This window comes from Anser anser (genome assembly GCF_964211835.1).
Source record: "Anser anser genome assembly, chromosome: 5".
Classification (NCBI taxonomy): domain Eukaryota; kingdom Metazoa; phylum Chordata; class Aves; order Anseriformes; family Anatidae; genus Anser; species Anser anser.
Window position 1 is genome coordinate 30,664,266 of NC_139725.1, and position 13,996 is coordinate 30,678,261.

Here is a 13,996-nt window from a genome sequence, read left to right on the forward strand (position 1 = left end):
ACCCATGCCTGAGAAAGGTTATTTTACTCCTCATAATCAGTTAAATGCTCCAAGGAAAAATATAATTAAATCTGTACCAAACACCATGCTTTGCCAAATCACATCAGTTTGAAGGCTTGCAACAAATCAAGTATGAGAACAGTACTAGGCAACAGCAAAAACGGAGTGGGGAAGAGGAATCACATGAATGACATTCATATTAATTGTCACCCGAGAGACCTTCTGAGAGGAGGATTAATAATAGTGCTGGTTCAGGGGGAAAAAATAGAAACATGAAACCCATGATGAAAAACTAGCACAGAACTATTCCTTTGGCTTCAATTAAGACATCGCTATGAAACAGTCAATAATATCAAGTATTCATTCATTTCTGGAATCACTTCTCCAAAACAAAGACGGTATGGGAGACCTGAAAACTCCATAGGCTGCAACAAAAAGCACGAGAAGTTTTTTAAAGTCAGATTTTAGTGCAAACATTAAGAAAACACACATATATTGCCATTAATCCAAACAAACTTGAAAAGGCTCAGAGAGGCACAATCACCACAAAGCTACAGCTGACTACACCGATATCCTGACTTCCTTCAGTACTGCAATTTTACATTAAGCTGAGCAGAACACCTTGCCAGCTGCAGAGACAGAGGAAAGTCCTGCACTGCTGCACAACTCCATGCAAGGCAACAGTTCATACGGTAAAACTATCAGAAAGCTGCCACTTTTTGAGCTGTTAGATTTCTGTTATTTCTGACTTAAACTCTAATTAGAGTGAGCTACACAGTACCCTGATAAAATATTAGGCACATTCCCCAGTTGCCAGATGACCATAACCGTATCAAAGCCACACATTATGTGAATGGAGCAAAAAAAAAAAAAAATACAATCAATAAATCCAAAGGCAAGATTGATAACACTTAAGTAGAATTAGGCACATCAAATTCTACTGATAATCAAAGTTACAGAATTTTTCTTATTTTCAGCATCATTTAATGACGTAAAGTCAAAGGCAACTAAAGGCTATTCTCTCTAACATCTTTTCCTAGGCACATACCCAAGCAGGAGAACAATAGAAATCCTTTAATATTGTTGAAGCAGATGGATCACGTGGTCTCTTGGCCCGTTTCTCCAAATTAGAGGGACCAAGTGTCCACAGCCTTTCTTCATAGCTCATGCTTTTCAGCCCTTTTACCGTTATCCGTACCAGCAGTTCTTTGCAGCGCCCCGGTGTGCTGCAGGAACCCCCAGTTCAATCCCCAAGCGTTGCAATAAGCAAAACCATAGTGGCAGAAATACTTCCTGCAGCCACTGTAACATAGAGCAATTCAATGCTATCATTTGCTACACAAACCGCAAGTCCTTAAGTCAACAAGGCTGAAGTCATGCTCAGATTTTAAGTGAACATTTCCAGTTGTAACAAACACAGCTAATCCATTAACATTTCTCAACAGCCAAAGCAAACTCCAGAAGCCTGTCCGAGGAAGGATCTGAGGAAGATGTGGCACAGCCAACTAGGAGCCTGGCTTGTACCTCCGAAGTATCACCCTGGACTTCACTACAGTATTCAAAGCACACACAGGATTTCAGAACTTACTTGATATCTATATACTCATAAGCTGAAGTTTGATGTTCAGAGAAGCTTTTTAAATATTTTTTTCTCCTAAGTGGTGTTACAAAAAAATGCTGGAGTAATATAAGAAAATTTTTAGAAAGGGGGGTGGAAAGTTTGTAACACATGCAGATCACAGGAAGGCTATCTGTCCTTTGACTAATTCCTTTTGAAAAGATGAGGAAACGATGCTGCACCATGCTGCCATTAACGCTGTAACGATTATTCTGCAGGCTGGGATCCAAAGACTTACTATTAAGCAAGTAAGCATTCTTCTCCCTGATTCAAGAAACAGGGATGAAACCACACAATGTAATTATAAATCCTGATACATTGTGATAATTTCTCCTCTTAGTGCATGCTTTTGTTATTACTTTTTCATATCTGGAAAAAGCCTAGGGAGGCTGAATTTAGCTTGCCATTAGTAGACTGACAATAAGTAATTATCAGGTATCCCAGTTAACTTCAACAACCTTTTGGAAATCAAGGACACACCAATCTAACAAACTATCTTAGACTCAGAAAGCAAGCATGTAACAAAAAGAAACTACCTAAAGCACATGCTACATCCTGTGATCTTCCCAACAACTTAAGGCTTTTCTAGGCTCATCATAGAAGACACACCATCTCTAAAATGGGATATTGCCAAAATTAAGGAATCGTCTTCAGTGATGATTCATCACTTCAAAAAGCAAACCCATGCTTAACTTTTGATCCTTTAAAAGTGAGTTTGTTTGCCTTGAATATGTTGAAATTCTGAAAGAATTGTTTGATGAGAAAAGCAAAATAAAGCTGCTGACAGAAGTCTCTCAAAATTCAAATCAAGTTTATTGATGTTGAAGCAACACAAAATGATGCAGCTGAAAAAGTTATTCTAGTTTCCCTGAAATGCCACAAAGCTGTTCTCATTCTTGACTTACTGCTTAGAAAGAAATTTCAGAAAACCGGATTTATCATAGCTGTCACAGATGGTCAGATGCGAAGCCAAGGGATCAGCACACAGATGCCTAGGTACACTTCCCACATGATGGGGGTTAAGTCTGTTCCTATCTGCTCTATGGTTCCAACAATTTGGAGAAAGTGCTTGGTACACAACATGTGGTTAAATTTTCCTTTGCAGGAAAAAGAACCCTGCAGAAAAATACACACAGTGGCACAGAGACACGGAAAGGACATTGAGACTTCTTTTTTAAAGGAGCAGAATTTCACTTCTAAAAATGACAAACTCCATTCTTGTCTACAAAAATAGGGGATTCCACTTATAAATTTGATTTTTTGCTGCATGGTGGGGCAGGAGTATCCCACAGTGTTCTTGCAGATGTTACAGTTATTTCAAAAAAAAAATCACTCCTTTTCTGAACTGCAATTCACAGTGAAGACAGCAATTAATATTCAACTAAAATAAAACATTTCCAACATGAAAACACATCCTGTAACTCAGAAACCTGCTAACACATACTGAAAGAAGTCTGCAGCATGAAAACATCTGTCAGATCTCTCAGAAAAAAGTAGTTGCACTAATTTAGACAAGCTAAGAAAAAAAGTAAACTGTCTCCCTATTTTTGTGAATTCTCAATGTCTCAATAGCGTAAGAGTTAGCATTGCCTTCAAGTATAATTTACATCTTCTGAGCTAATAACACATGAAATTGAAATACTTTACTGCATTCTGTTCGACAGAAAGTTGTAATATTACTGGCATGAATTGCATTGTATGAGTGCGTGCAGCAGGTACCCCGTTCTCTGGAATTTGTTAACCACAATACAAGTGAGCAGAATGTCAGCACAACAGCTGATGCTCTGGGGAGTCAGAGAAAGGAACACAGAAGCCAGAACTAGGAGTTATGCACCATTAGCAATATCACGGAGCGTGTCCACAGAACCTGGTAATTGCTGAAGTGCAGAACCTGAAAAGTCATCCAAGTCACCTTTACGAGTGTATTCTGACTGTTTGAAAGGCTTGATTTCTACTGCATGTACTTTCTTAATCTTAAAAAAAAAACTTGACTTCTATGCTCCCTGAACTAAACCTGAGAACGTTTGCATAATCTCCTTGGTGTTGTCCAAAAAATTACATTCTCTTTCCTCTCACAGAATGGATCAACCAACTACAGCCAGATCAATAATGCACCTAGTATAATGCACTTAGATGCCCTTAAAATAGTTTCACTATGATTTACATGAAGCATTACTCACACTCATTTAATTGCACTGACAAAGGAAATCCTTTCTGGTAGAAGGTACAACATTAGAGAGTTAGTCAGCAAGTTACACTCAAGTACTAGCAGCAGCGACAGGAGCGCAGACTGCTCTACCAACACACTTTAACCTGACCCCGTGAAACCTCTCTTCTGTCAGAACGAAGAAGTTTACATTAAGCACTCTTCCTTCTCAGAAAAGACCAACAAGAGCAATGTCATTTATGAATGGATTGGGATCCAAATACTGCAGAGAGGAATGACATAACTACTCACATTAGCAAGACTGCTTTGTGATATTCAAGTCCTGTTGTCCTGGGGTTGGATTTGAACTAGTAAAAAAGAACAAGGAATATTTTAAGACCTGGGAACAAGTGTCCAGAGACCATAAGAGAGTCAATTCTATCAGCATTTTACAAACAGAAAAGGGCTTAAGCTGCTTAAAAGAAATAGGCAAAGCTATAGTGGACTTAGAAGACCTTTAGAAAGCTTGAGCTTCGACTCTTGAGCTACCACAGACTTACCCTTGGTGCTCCAAGAAATCATAGAAGTAAACACCTTCAAAGAACTAGAAGGGAAAAACTACTAACTTGACTGAATCAGCACTGTTGGACTTTCTTTTGAGCTCTGTCTTTATCTCTTTCTTTGACCTTGGCCATGTCACTTTTCTGCTAATCTTCTGTGCCACTTTGAGTAACACAAACAGAGGCTTTTATAATGCATTTTGCTAACTGGCATGAACACCCTCAGCAAAATCTTTCCATGTAGTGCAAAGAATAAACATGTTTTGCTGAGCCAACCGAAAAAAAAAAACAAATGTTCTTGCTAGTTCTCTGCAGCATTAGTTAACTGGCATTATTCCTAAAGCAATGCTGGCACATCTAACGTTGACAGACAAACAGAAACAAACAGAACCAGCTTTGCTATTTACAATACTTCACTAAAACCAACAGGACTGCCCTTTCTGATCCTAAGCAACACCTTCCACTGGCCAGAAATGAGATTCAAATCGGATGAGAGAAGAAAAGGGAACTCCAAGAGCTGCTCTAAACACAATGATGCTGACTTCAGCAGGTATTCCCAGTTGCCTTTCTTTTTTGCCCTCCTGTAGTTCAGTATTTACATTATTTAGGAGCCTCTGCACTGGGAGAGGTCTACTACCAATTCTGTAGCAGATGCTCAGTGGAGCACCGAAATGCAGGTGAAGAGGCAAAGGTTAGCAATATCACCAGATGAAAAGAAGAAAGAAGCCAGACATTGATCTATTTTAATCTGTTGACAGATTCATTTCTTACATGAAAAGAATTGAGTCTCTTGAATCAAATGCCAAGGAAAAAAAAAATCATCTCCTCACAGCAGAACTAAACAGCTTTCCTGGGTTATCCTCTTTCCCTTTTGCAGTTATATCAGTAACATGTGAAATGGTAATTCCACTGGAACTGCCAGACTCGCTGCCAACTGAACTGACACACAGCAAAAGAATTTCAGTTCTCTGTAATAAAATAAATCGCAGGTGTGCAATTTGTTCCGTAAAGATTTCACATACTCATTTCCTGATAACATCCACAAAGCAATGAAAACAGGCAGCTCAGAACCTCCGAAGTTTACATTAAAAATCTGCCTCAAAAGAACACTGCATTTAAAACTTTCAGGACACTTCCTACACCGTAAATGCATTACCTTTAGAAAGCCAAGATAATAAAAAGGAGAAATAAATGAAGAAAAAAATTGTGGAACAGAAATAAGATGCTCACATTTTTGATTAACAGAAGAAAGAGACAATCAGTTTGGAAAGTGTTTTTTGACTGAGAAAGGCTCAAGGAATAGACACCTCCTGGAATATTCAAATAACCCCACAATATTCAGCCTCTATACAAGTGGAACTTACTTCCCAAAGTCAATCAAAACCTTGTTATATAGTCTGCCATCCAAAAAGTTGAGAACTATTCAGAGACTTTTTTGGGCACCTACTAGTTGAGTCCACAGATAAAGCTGCAGTAGTTCAGGTTAAAAAGGATTTTTTCAAATCCTACTATGTATATAGTGGGGTAATTTCTCAGACTTCCATTAAGGCGCCCACTTAATTTATTTCACTGTTCAAAACGTAACATATTTTTAGAAGGTTCAGCACGAAGTACTGTCCTTATGCAATCTGTATCTGCCTGAATGCAAGTAGACTTCTGAAAGCAAGCCATTCTCTCATTTTCTCCTATTCCAGTAGAAAATTTGATTTTAAATAAGGCAGCTGTTCTTTCCCACTCCTCCATCTTGTTCCCTAACTCTCAGGATGACTCCTCCCGCAGCTTCAGGCAGACAGCTCAAGTCCCAGCTACCAGCTGGTTCTTGGAGATGAGATGTATCAGTCACACAAGTGCCTATTACCAAACCTAGGCAGTACAAATCAGTAGACCAATGCAGCTGATGTTCCCATGACAGCTCTGCAGCACTTGTAGATGTTCAGTATGTGACAGAAGTTGTCTGCAAGAATCTTTTCCAAGTTCTTGCAAGCAGAAGCTGTTCCTTCTCCAGAGACACATTAGTGTCTATCAGTCGGCGGGTGGTAACTTGGCCAAAGAAAATGCTACAGGCTTGTAATTCTACAGCCACAAAGCTAACAACCTAATTTGTTCTTGATTATCCACAGTAATGGAAAGAAAAATAAGTACATTAGAAGAACAAATAAAATGCAAAGCACATATAATATGCAATAACATGGTCCACTAATCTTTACAAAACTTGCAAAAAGCAAACAGGGCAGAGCAATTCCTACGATGTGCATTATATACAGTGGAAAAGGAACATTAGCACTGCAGTAACATGGTATTCAGGAAAGACGAGAGTTGGAAGTCCAAAGCTGTTTATCCTACAGATAACCATGAGTTAAGCCTACCTGAACATATAGGTAATATATACTTACGGTGCAATTCCCCACCAAAAAAAAAAAAAAAAAACCAAAAAAACAACAGCCAGCCCAAAAAGTTCCACACCACCGCTGTGATCTAATGACACAATTCTCCTCTCTGCTCCAAACACAGGTCTTTGAATTCTCCCATGGACATTCCCACTCACTGTTCCTCTTCTTTTCCTATCGATTCTTCCCAAATGAGAAAACTTCCAGTAATATATTTCGCAAAGCCCTCCACTTCTCACTGAGGATTTACAGTGCAGCACAAACCACGTACTGCTGAATCACCGTGACAAGAGACATTTACTCTTGTTGCTGCCAAAACAGATGTTTTCTAGCACCCATACGTGGGTTTGGTTGGCGACACTGTGCACTGGTGTCCCTTTGGTTTGCCTAGTACTCTGCTTGGTACGTGTCCCTCCTACAACTAGCAGTCTCTAGTTTGAATGAAACAGTGCAATGCCTGGAACTAACAGCACTTTATTTCAGAAATAGCTTTTGTTCTAAACCTCAAAAACGTTTAGCAATAAGCTCTTAACAGCCTATTAGGGAAACAAGCCAGTAAATATTTACTTAGGTAAGGGTAGGAGGCCCCATTCTTCAGTCAATTACTTCTTATTCACAGATGAAGCCTGACCTCCATTAATCAAGCCAACCAATCATTCCCTCTTCTCAATTTATCAATAGACTCATATGTACTGTCATTTGTAAGGGAAGGAGAAAGGTTAGATATCAGGAAATCTTTATAGATATTGAGATTGCCTTGACTTTTTAATGAAAAGGGAAACTTTAGCAGTATAAAAATAATAATATACAAACCAACTTGAAAACTCAAGAGTTCCTATTTTCAAACTCACTAACTGCAGTTAATAATACTTATTTTTTCCTTCACAACAAACCACGTAAATTCACTGCCACAAGACCTGATGCCAAAAAAACGTAGGGAGAGTCTACAAGGACCGAAAATTTATAGCATTGTAATGGTTAATGCTAGCTCTGGCAAATCTATTTAAGATATTAAAATTCCCATCTGTCAGACCTCTTTGCTAGATGTTACTGCCCTCAAAGCTAAGGAGGGCATGTGCCTGCATCTCAGCCACCCAGTTCATAGCACTTCTTATTAACTCAAGCCATAAATAAAAATGAGTTCTCACTAGCACACCTACTACACACTGCAACTAAAATGCAGGGATCTGTTTTCTCTTGCCGTCTAGACAGAGACAAGCAGAAAGAAAGTCCAAACAGCTGCACGCAAGCATCAGGAAGGGAGATGATCTTTAAGTCACTGCAGCAGTTTGTTCCCACACTCACAGTGGTTCTGTGCATGTATCTGACTTCAAGGCAGTTTTAAGCTTGGAAAAAATAGATACATTACCAAAAATACTCAGATCGAAGACAACAATGCTATTACAATCATGTAGTGGAATCCAGAATCAAAAGCACCAGAGCTTTAGGCCCCACACTCTCATGGGTCAGCTTCATCCCATGTAAAGCACCACAAACATCAGCTCAAGACATAGGTGTACTGGTTCATTTAATTTACCTGAATTAACGTTTCTGTCAACACCAGTTCTATGAGGGACAGGGAGAAGCTGCCATTTGGCAGATATGGCATAACATCTCCCAGAAGGAGATCAGGCTTATATCTCATCTAGACAGCAAAATCTAGCAAGTAAAATAAAAGCTTGGGAGCGTTCATCTTCCCAAAAGGAGCCCTCATCCTTCCAAAAAGTAAAAAGAGGATGCACATTTTAATTTCAACAGCATGTTCCAACATACCAGAGTCTGTTGAAATGCCAATAAAACTGAGACATCATAAATATGAGAACTATGACAGAAGCATGCTCCAATTATAGCTCCTTTTGCATCCAGTCATTTAAAAGTTGCTTCTATGAAGTGCAAGCATTTGTCTGTTTTCTGTGGTCTATAGCACCGTATTTTACAGGGCTAAACCCCTCTGGGATTGAATTAGAGGATACAGTGGTTCACAAGAAAGGACTGTGAAATTAACATTATTCCCCTCTTTGCTACGTACTATTTCTTTCTGAAACCCTGCCCCAGCACCCCGGCTGTTCACTGTGTAGCACTTACTGTTGCTGGACTTCAGGTCACGGTGAATTATGGGAACAATCGCTTCCTCGTGCAGGTAGTTCATTCCCCTTGCAATCTGTACTGCCCAGTTCACCAATATGTCAGGAGGTATCCTTTTACCAGACAACACTCTATTTAGCGATCCTCCACGGGCAAACTCCATGATCAAGCAAAGGTTCGGTTCCTTCAAACATACACCCCGGAGGGCGATGATGTTCGGATGCTTTAACATGGCAAAGAGCTTGGCCTCTTGGCGGACGTTCTCAATGGTCTGGCTGATGTCCTCGTCAGGGTCATAGCGAGCTGCCTTGACGGCAACCTCATCTCCTATCCACACAGCTCGATATACTTTTCCAAAGCCCCCTATGCCAATGATTTCCTCCAGAACAAGCTCTGAGAAGTCGATCTCCAGGACTAGAAAAAGAGAGAGAAGAAAAAGACGTAAACATTTAGCAACTGTGCAGCCTGAAGATCAGCTCAAGGTCTGCATTGCCCAACCTCACCCTTACCCTTAGAAGAAGGGCCAATTTTTATTCAAAATAATAGAAATGAAAGTAAACGTCCCTTCTGGCGATCTTTCATTAAGAAATAGTGTGGTAAAACAGATCCTGCAGTATCATAAAAAACAGTACAAAGCATTCCTTGTGAATGGTGATGGCTTTGACATCACAGTGGTCAATGATACACTTCAAATATCATCATTTTAACACGCTGAAACTCTGTTAAGGATAAACCCTAGTTTTTTGCCCTCGACAGCACAAGACTATGAAAAATAAAACAAGAGACACCCACAATCTAATTTTCACTGACAGGACTACAGCACCTAATACAATAGAGCTGAAAGTTGACCCCAAATGTATCTTCTGCATTTGTTCTGTATTTTAATTTTTTTTCAACTGTCACTAACGATCTTTTAGTCTTTCCCAAACCAAGCTTATTCTTCCACACTTGTACAAGCTGTGCAGACTTGTTCCCCATGAGATCTGTCAGCCAGCTCTGACATTACTTACGATAGTGCAACAAACAGATGGATCAGACTGCGCATACTGAGTATTCTGGGCTAGCAATAAGAAAAACATTTTTGACTAATACATATTATATATAGTGGATAATAAGGATGCCTATGTTCTTTTAGTGTTCCACGAACAACAGGTTGGTGGGAAACAAGGTAGAAAACTGACCAGGAATGTCTTCCAAAAGGGGAAAGACCCTTCCTTTCCCATCCAGAACACTTTTTGTCCACTACTTGAAGGCATCTTTTGGTTAAGATTTTGAACTCCGAGGATTTACACACACTGATTTAAAGCCAAAGAAGGTTTCGCTCCTACAATAAGAGTCCTGGTGTTCAAAATCTCAGGAGCTACAGCTGAGCAAAGACAAAGGCGTTAAGTTCTGACCAGAAGCGCAGAAATTTTAGAACAAGACTATGTCGACAGTAACTACAGACACCAGAGGACCGTGTCGCCGAAAACACGGGAAAGGAGCTGGCAGTCCCGGGCGAAACAGGCTCCGAGGACACGGCGTGCTCTCCCGCCGCCTCCCGCGGTGCTGAACGGACAGCTCCGGGCACGGCTCCGGGCACAGCGCCGGGAGCCACTCCGGGAGCGGCCCCGGACAAACCGGACCTCAGGAGCACCGCTCCCCTGCTGGGTGCACGCAGGAACCCCAGTCACTCCTGGGCACAAGGCCAGAGGTTTACGCTTCCAAGTGAGGTCGGATATGTTGCACTGCAACGCATGCAATTATTCTAAAATTTCTTTCATATGCAAGCATGCCCTTTGCTTCAGCTTGAATATGTTTCTTTAACGCAGACCAGCTACCTCACCTTCACGGGTAGCTTCATCAGGAAAGCAGGCCATCTGCAGACAAGTTTTTTTGTTTGTTTGTTTTTGTTTGTGTGTGTGTTTTGGTTTTTTTTTTTTGGTATTTCATGTTAAGTTAGTTTCTTTATCTTCACAGCTACCCTAGTGCACAAAAAACTCATTTTCCTCACATTTCTAAGCACTGAAACCCTTTTCCTAAATTCAAGTTTCATTTGTCGGACATGCTGCACTAAACTGTCCAGGCAATGGGAACATTTAACATGCTGGTTTTATTGCCGTAGAATTTAAGTGAAGTGCTATGACTCCTCTGGGGACTTATAAGGAATCACAGCCATGAACCAGAGGCCATATCATAAAATGGCTCAAGTCGGAAGGGGCCTCAAAGCTCACCTGGTTCCAACCCCCTGCCATGGGCAGGGACGCCACCCACCAAACCGGGTTGCCCAGGGCCTCATCTAACCTGGCCCTGAACACCTCCACAGATGGGGCATCCACAACCTCCACAACCTTTCCGGGCAACCTGTTCCAGTGCCTCATCACCCAACTGCGAAGTAGCTTTTTAATTGCTATTTATTATACTGTATGATTAAGCTATTTAACTCGGTCTGCAGTGCGTAAGAGCCCACAGTGCAGATGAGGGTCCTCCAAATGGGCCCATTGCTGACAGCCTCAACAGGCACCGCAGGGAGAGCACACTTGTACCGTCAGGGTACCCTTGAGGGAAGATTCAAGCGTGCTACCCCGAGGGTAGAAAGACAGCACACCGTTACTTGCTATCACAGCTCTCAGCGGAAACAAAATCTCAAGGACTTGCACTCCAACACCTTCATGAGACATGAAGATAAACTTTAGGTAAGCAACTAAAAATAGCATCTCCACAGAGGTGTACATCTCTGGAGTTACACCCTGCACTACTGCCACAGAAGACTCTTATTCTGTAGTCCAGTGAGCAAGCAGATCGTTACTCCAAACAGCTTTCAAACTAACAACACCAGCTCTAAAGTGAGCCTCAATCCTTGCAAAGGGCAGAGAGGTTTATAACGTTAAACTTGGAAATTCAATTCAACAGCAACCAGCCTTACCACCTGTCCAAATTATTGCTTCTATAAAAAACAAAAACAAAACCAACACCACAGCCCTTTAGCATATTAAAAACTCACTGCAGGGGAACAAGTTCTATTCCGTCACGAACATATGGTTGCTGACTTGAGAGAACAGAGGTAGTGTGCTCCTGTTAGTGCAGCAGAAGGGTAAGACAAGGGTAAAGGGGAAAGGTGCAACTCCGTAACTGCTCCTGAACCATCCCCGGCCAAGAGAAACGTAATAGGGCAGGAAGGTTGTATTTACAAAGGCTGTGCAAAAGCAGGCAAAAAAAAAAGCAGACAAAACAGGAGGGAAGCTGAGGCTTCAAGAATTTCTGAAGAAATGGTTCTTCACAACTACCTCAAAGGCAAAACCCACTAAACATTTGCAGTGTTTTCTGCATGTGGGGGAAGGAAAATCTGTGCTGTTCCAGCAGGAAGGATAGCACCCCCACTGCCCAACCTAGTCCCTTCACAGTTCCAAGGGCAATGCTATGAATTACTGAGTTTTTTACTTAAATGCTTTCAAGGAGACAAAGAATGAGAAAAGAAGGTATTAGCTGTATTCCTTGGAGATATGTCCTAGATAGGACAAAGCATCTTTTTACTCTTTTCACTTTCTAGAACCACCTATTAATCTGATGATTTATCTTCGCCCCCCCCCCCAAGCTTTATTCTTGCCTGAATTGTCAATATTGATAGAGAAACAGGATTTAGTAACAGTCATTCCTTACTGTTTCTCTTTCCACAACTGTACACAGCACCTAAAATAAGCAGAGATGAAATGGCTTGAAGCCTGGCTCCAAAGGCTTCAAAACCACACTGAAATTAGGAACAAGCCAACCCCTTCATGCCTTCAGCATCACACCTTAATCAAGCAACTGTCAGGCCCAAAAATCCAATTTCATATAAGACTCATTCGGGTATGTTTTAGAACAGATTTTTTAAGGACGTAAATGTCAAGTGGGAACCTGATAACACAAATTAACATAGGGTCTCTTTTACATAAAAAAACAATGACTTTTGGTTAGGAGCAAGGAACATATTGTACAAGTACTAGCAGTGAATCAACACCGCAGAAAGCAACCGTGTCCTATCCAGCAACGTCTCCTTAAGGATGTTCTTGAAGGGAGAGCCCCCGGAGCCTCCACCACTGCCTAACCACGAAGCTTCATTCATTTCGTGAAAATTCACCAGCCCCTAGAAACGCAGCGCTTAACCAAGGGAAACAGCTCCTGGCACCAACGGAACGCTACCACGGCGATCTAGCTTTGCTCTCCCCGGAGAGACCGGCGAGCCTGGAAGACAGGAGGGCGCCGGAGGGGTGGGAAAAGGGCCGGGCCTTCCCCGCCGTGCTGGTGCCGGGCTCCCCAGGGCCCGCGGCAGGGCCAGGCCGGGGCCTCCCCCGCTCCCACCGCGACTCCCGTTAGGGCCACACGGGGACCGCCCCCCCCCGGTGCTCCCGGTGCCCGTCCTCCTTACGCTGTATGGCGGGGGGCGGCGGGTATCGGGCCCGCAGCTCGGGGCCGGCCCCCTGCACGCCGCTGCTCACGTAGTTGCTGGGGAAGATGCCGACGCGCTGGTCGATCTTGCCCGTCCACCAGCCCTCGTCGCCGGACACCTGCGAGTCCCGGGACAGCACCTGCACCACGTCCCCCGGCCGCAGGCTCAGCTCGTCCTCGCCGCACGCCTCGTACTCGAAGACGGCCGTCCAGAGCGGCCCGCCGCCCGCCGCCTCCCCGCCGCCGCCGCCCGCGCCCTCCGCGCCCGGCGCTCTCAGGGGCTCCATGGCCAGGCTGCTCCATAGGGGGGGCCGCCCGCGGCAGCCGGGCGCGGCGGGGGGCGGCGGGGCCGGGCGGGCCGCCTATTGTTCATGCGGCCCCGGCGCCGCCGACTGCCGGGGGTCGGGGGCCCGGCGCGGGGCCGCCTCAGCCCAGCGCGGGGAGAGGCGAGGCCGGGCAGCGCCTGCCGCCGGGCCGCCGCCACCGCGGCCGCGTCCCCCGCCCCGGCCGCCGCCGCCGCCGCCCGCCGCCGCCGCGCATCCCGGAGCCACCTGACTCTCTGGCAGCTTCGGCGGACGGAGGGGAGGGGCCGCTCCGGCTCCTCGCCGCTATTGGGCGCCGCCGCCGCCCGTCAACGCTTCCTCGCGGCCGATTGGGGGGGGTCTTCGCCCGCTCGGCCACGCCCACCCACCCCCCTCGCGCCGGAGTCTCGCACTCACCGGCGGCCTCGCGATTGGCCCCCGCCCCGTCAGACGTCGCTTCCGATTGGCCGCGCGGCCCTTGTCAGTTAAGC

At 43.8% G+C, this 13,996-nt stretch overlaps 1 protein-coding gene across 20 annotated transcripts in view; it reads right to left on the reverse strand.

Annotated features, from left to right (window-relative positions):
• The window catches only part of MAP3K9 (mitogen-activated protein kinase kinase kinase 9), a 79,433-nt gene extending 65,732 nt beyond the window's left edge, over window positions 1–13,701 (reverse strand). For 19 of the 20 annotated variants that reach the window (XR_014584626.1, XR_014584627.1, XR_014584628.1 and 16 more), the window contains exons 1-2: window positions 13,184–13,701; window positions 8,797–9,210 (exon numbers count right to left, since the gene is read on the reverse strand). Coding sequence is in view for 2 of the 20 variants with exons in the window: in XM_083836636.1 (XP_083692762.1) it covers window positions 8,797–9,210; window positions 13,184–13,490 (721 nt within the window). In the remaining 18 variants the exon portion in view is untranslated. The remainder of the gene's footprint in view (window positions 1–8,796; window positions 9,211–13,183) is intronic. The other variant, XR_014584643.1, reaches the window with a different exon arrangement.
• Window positions 13,702–13,996: the final 295 nt, after the last annotated feature.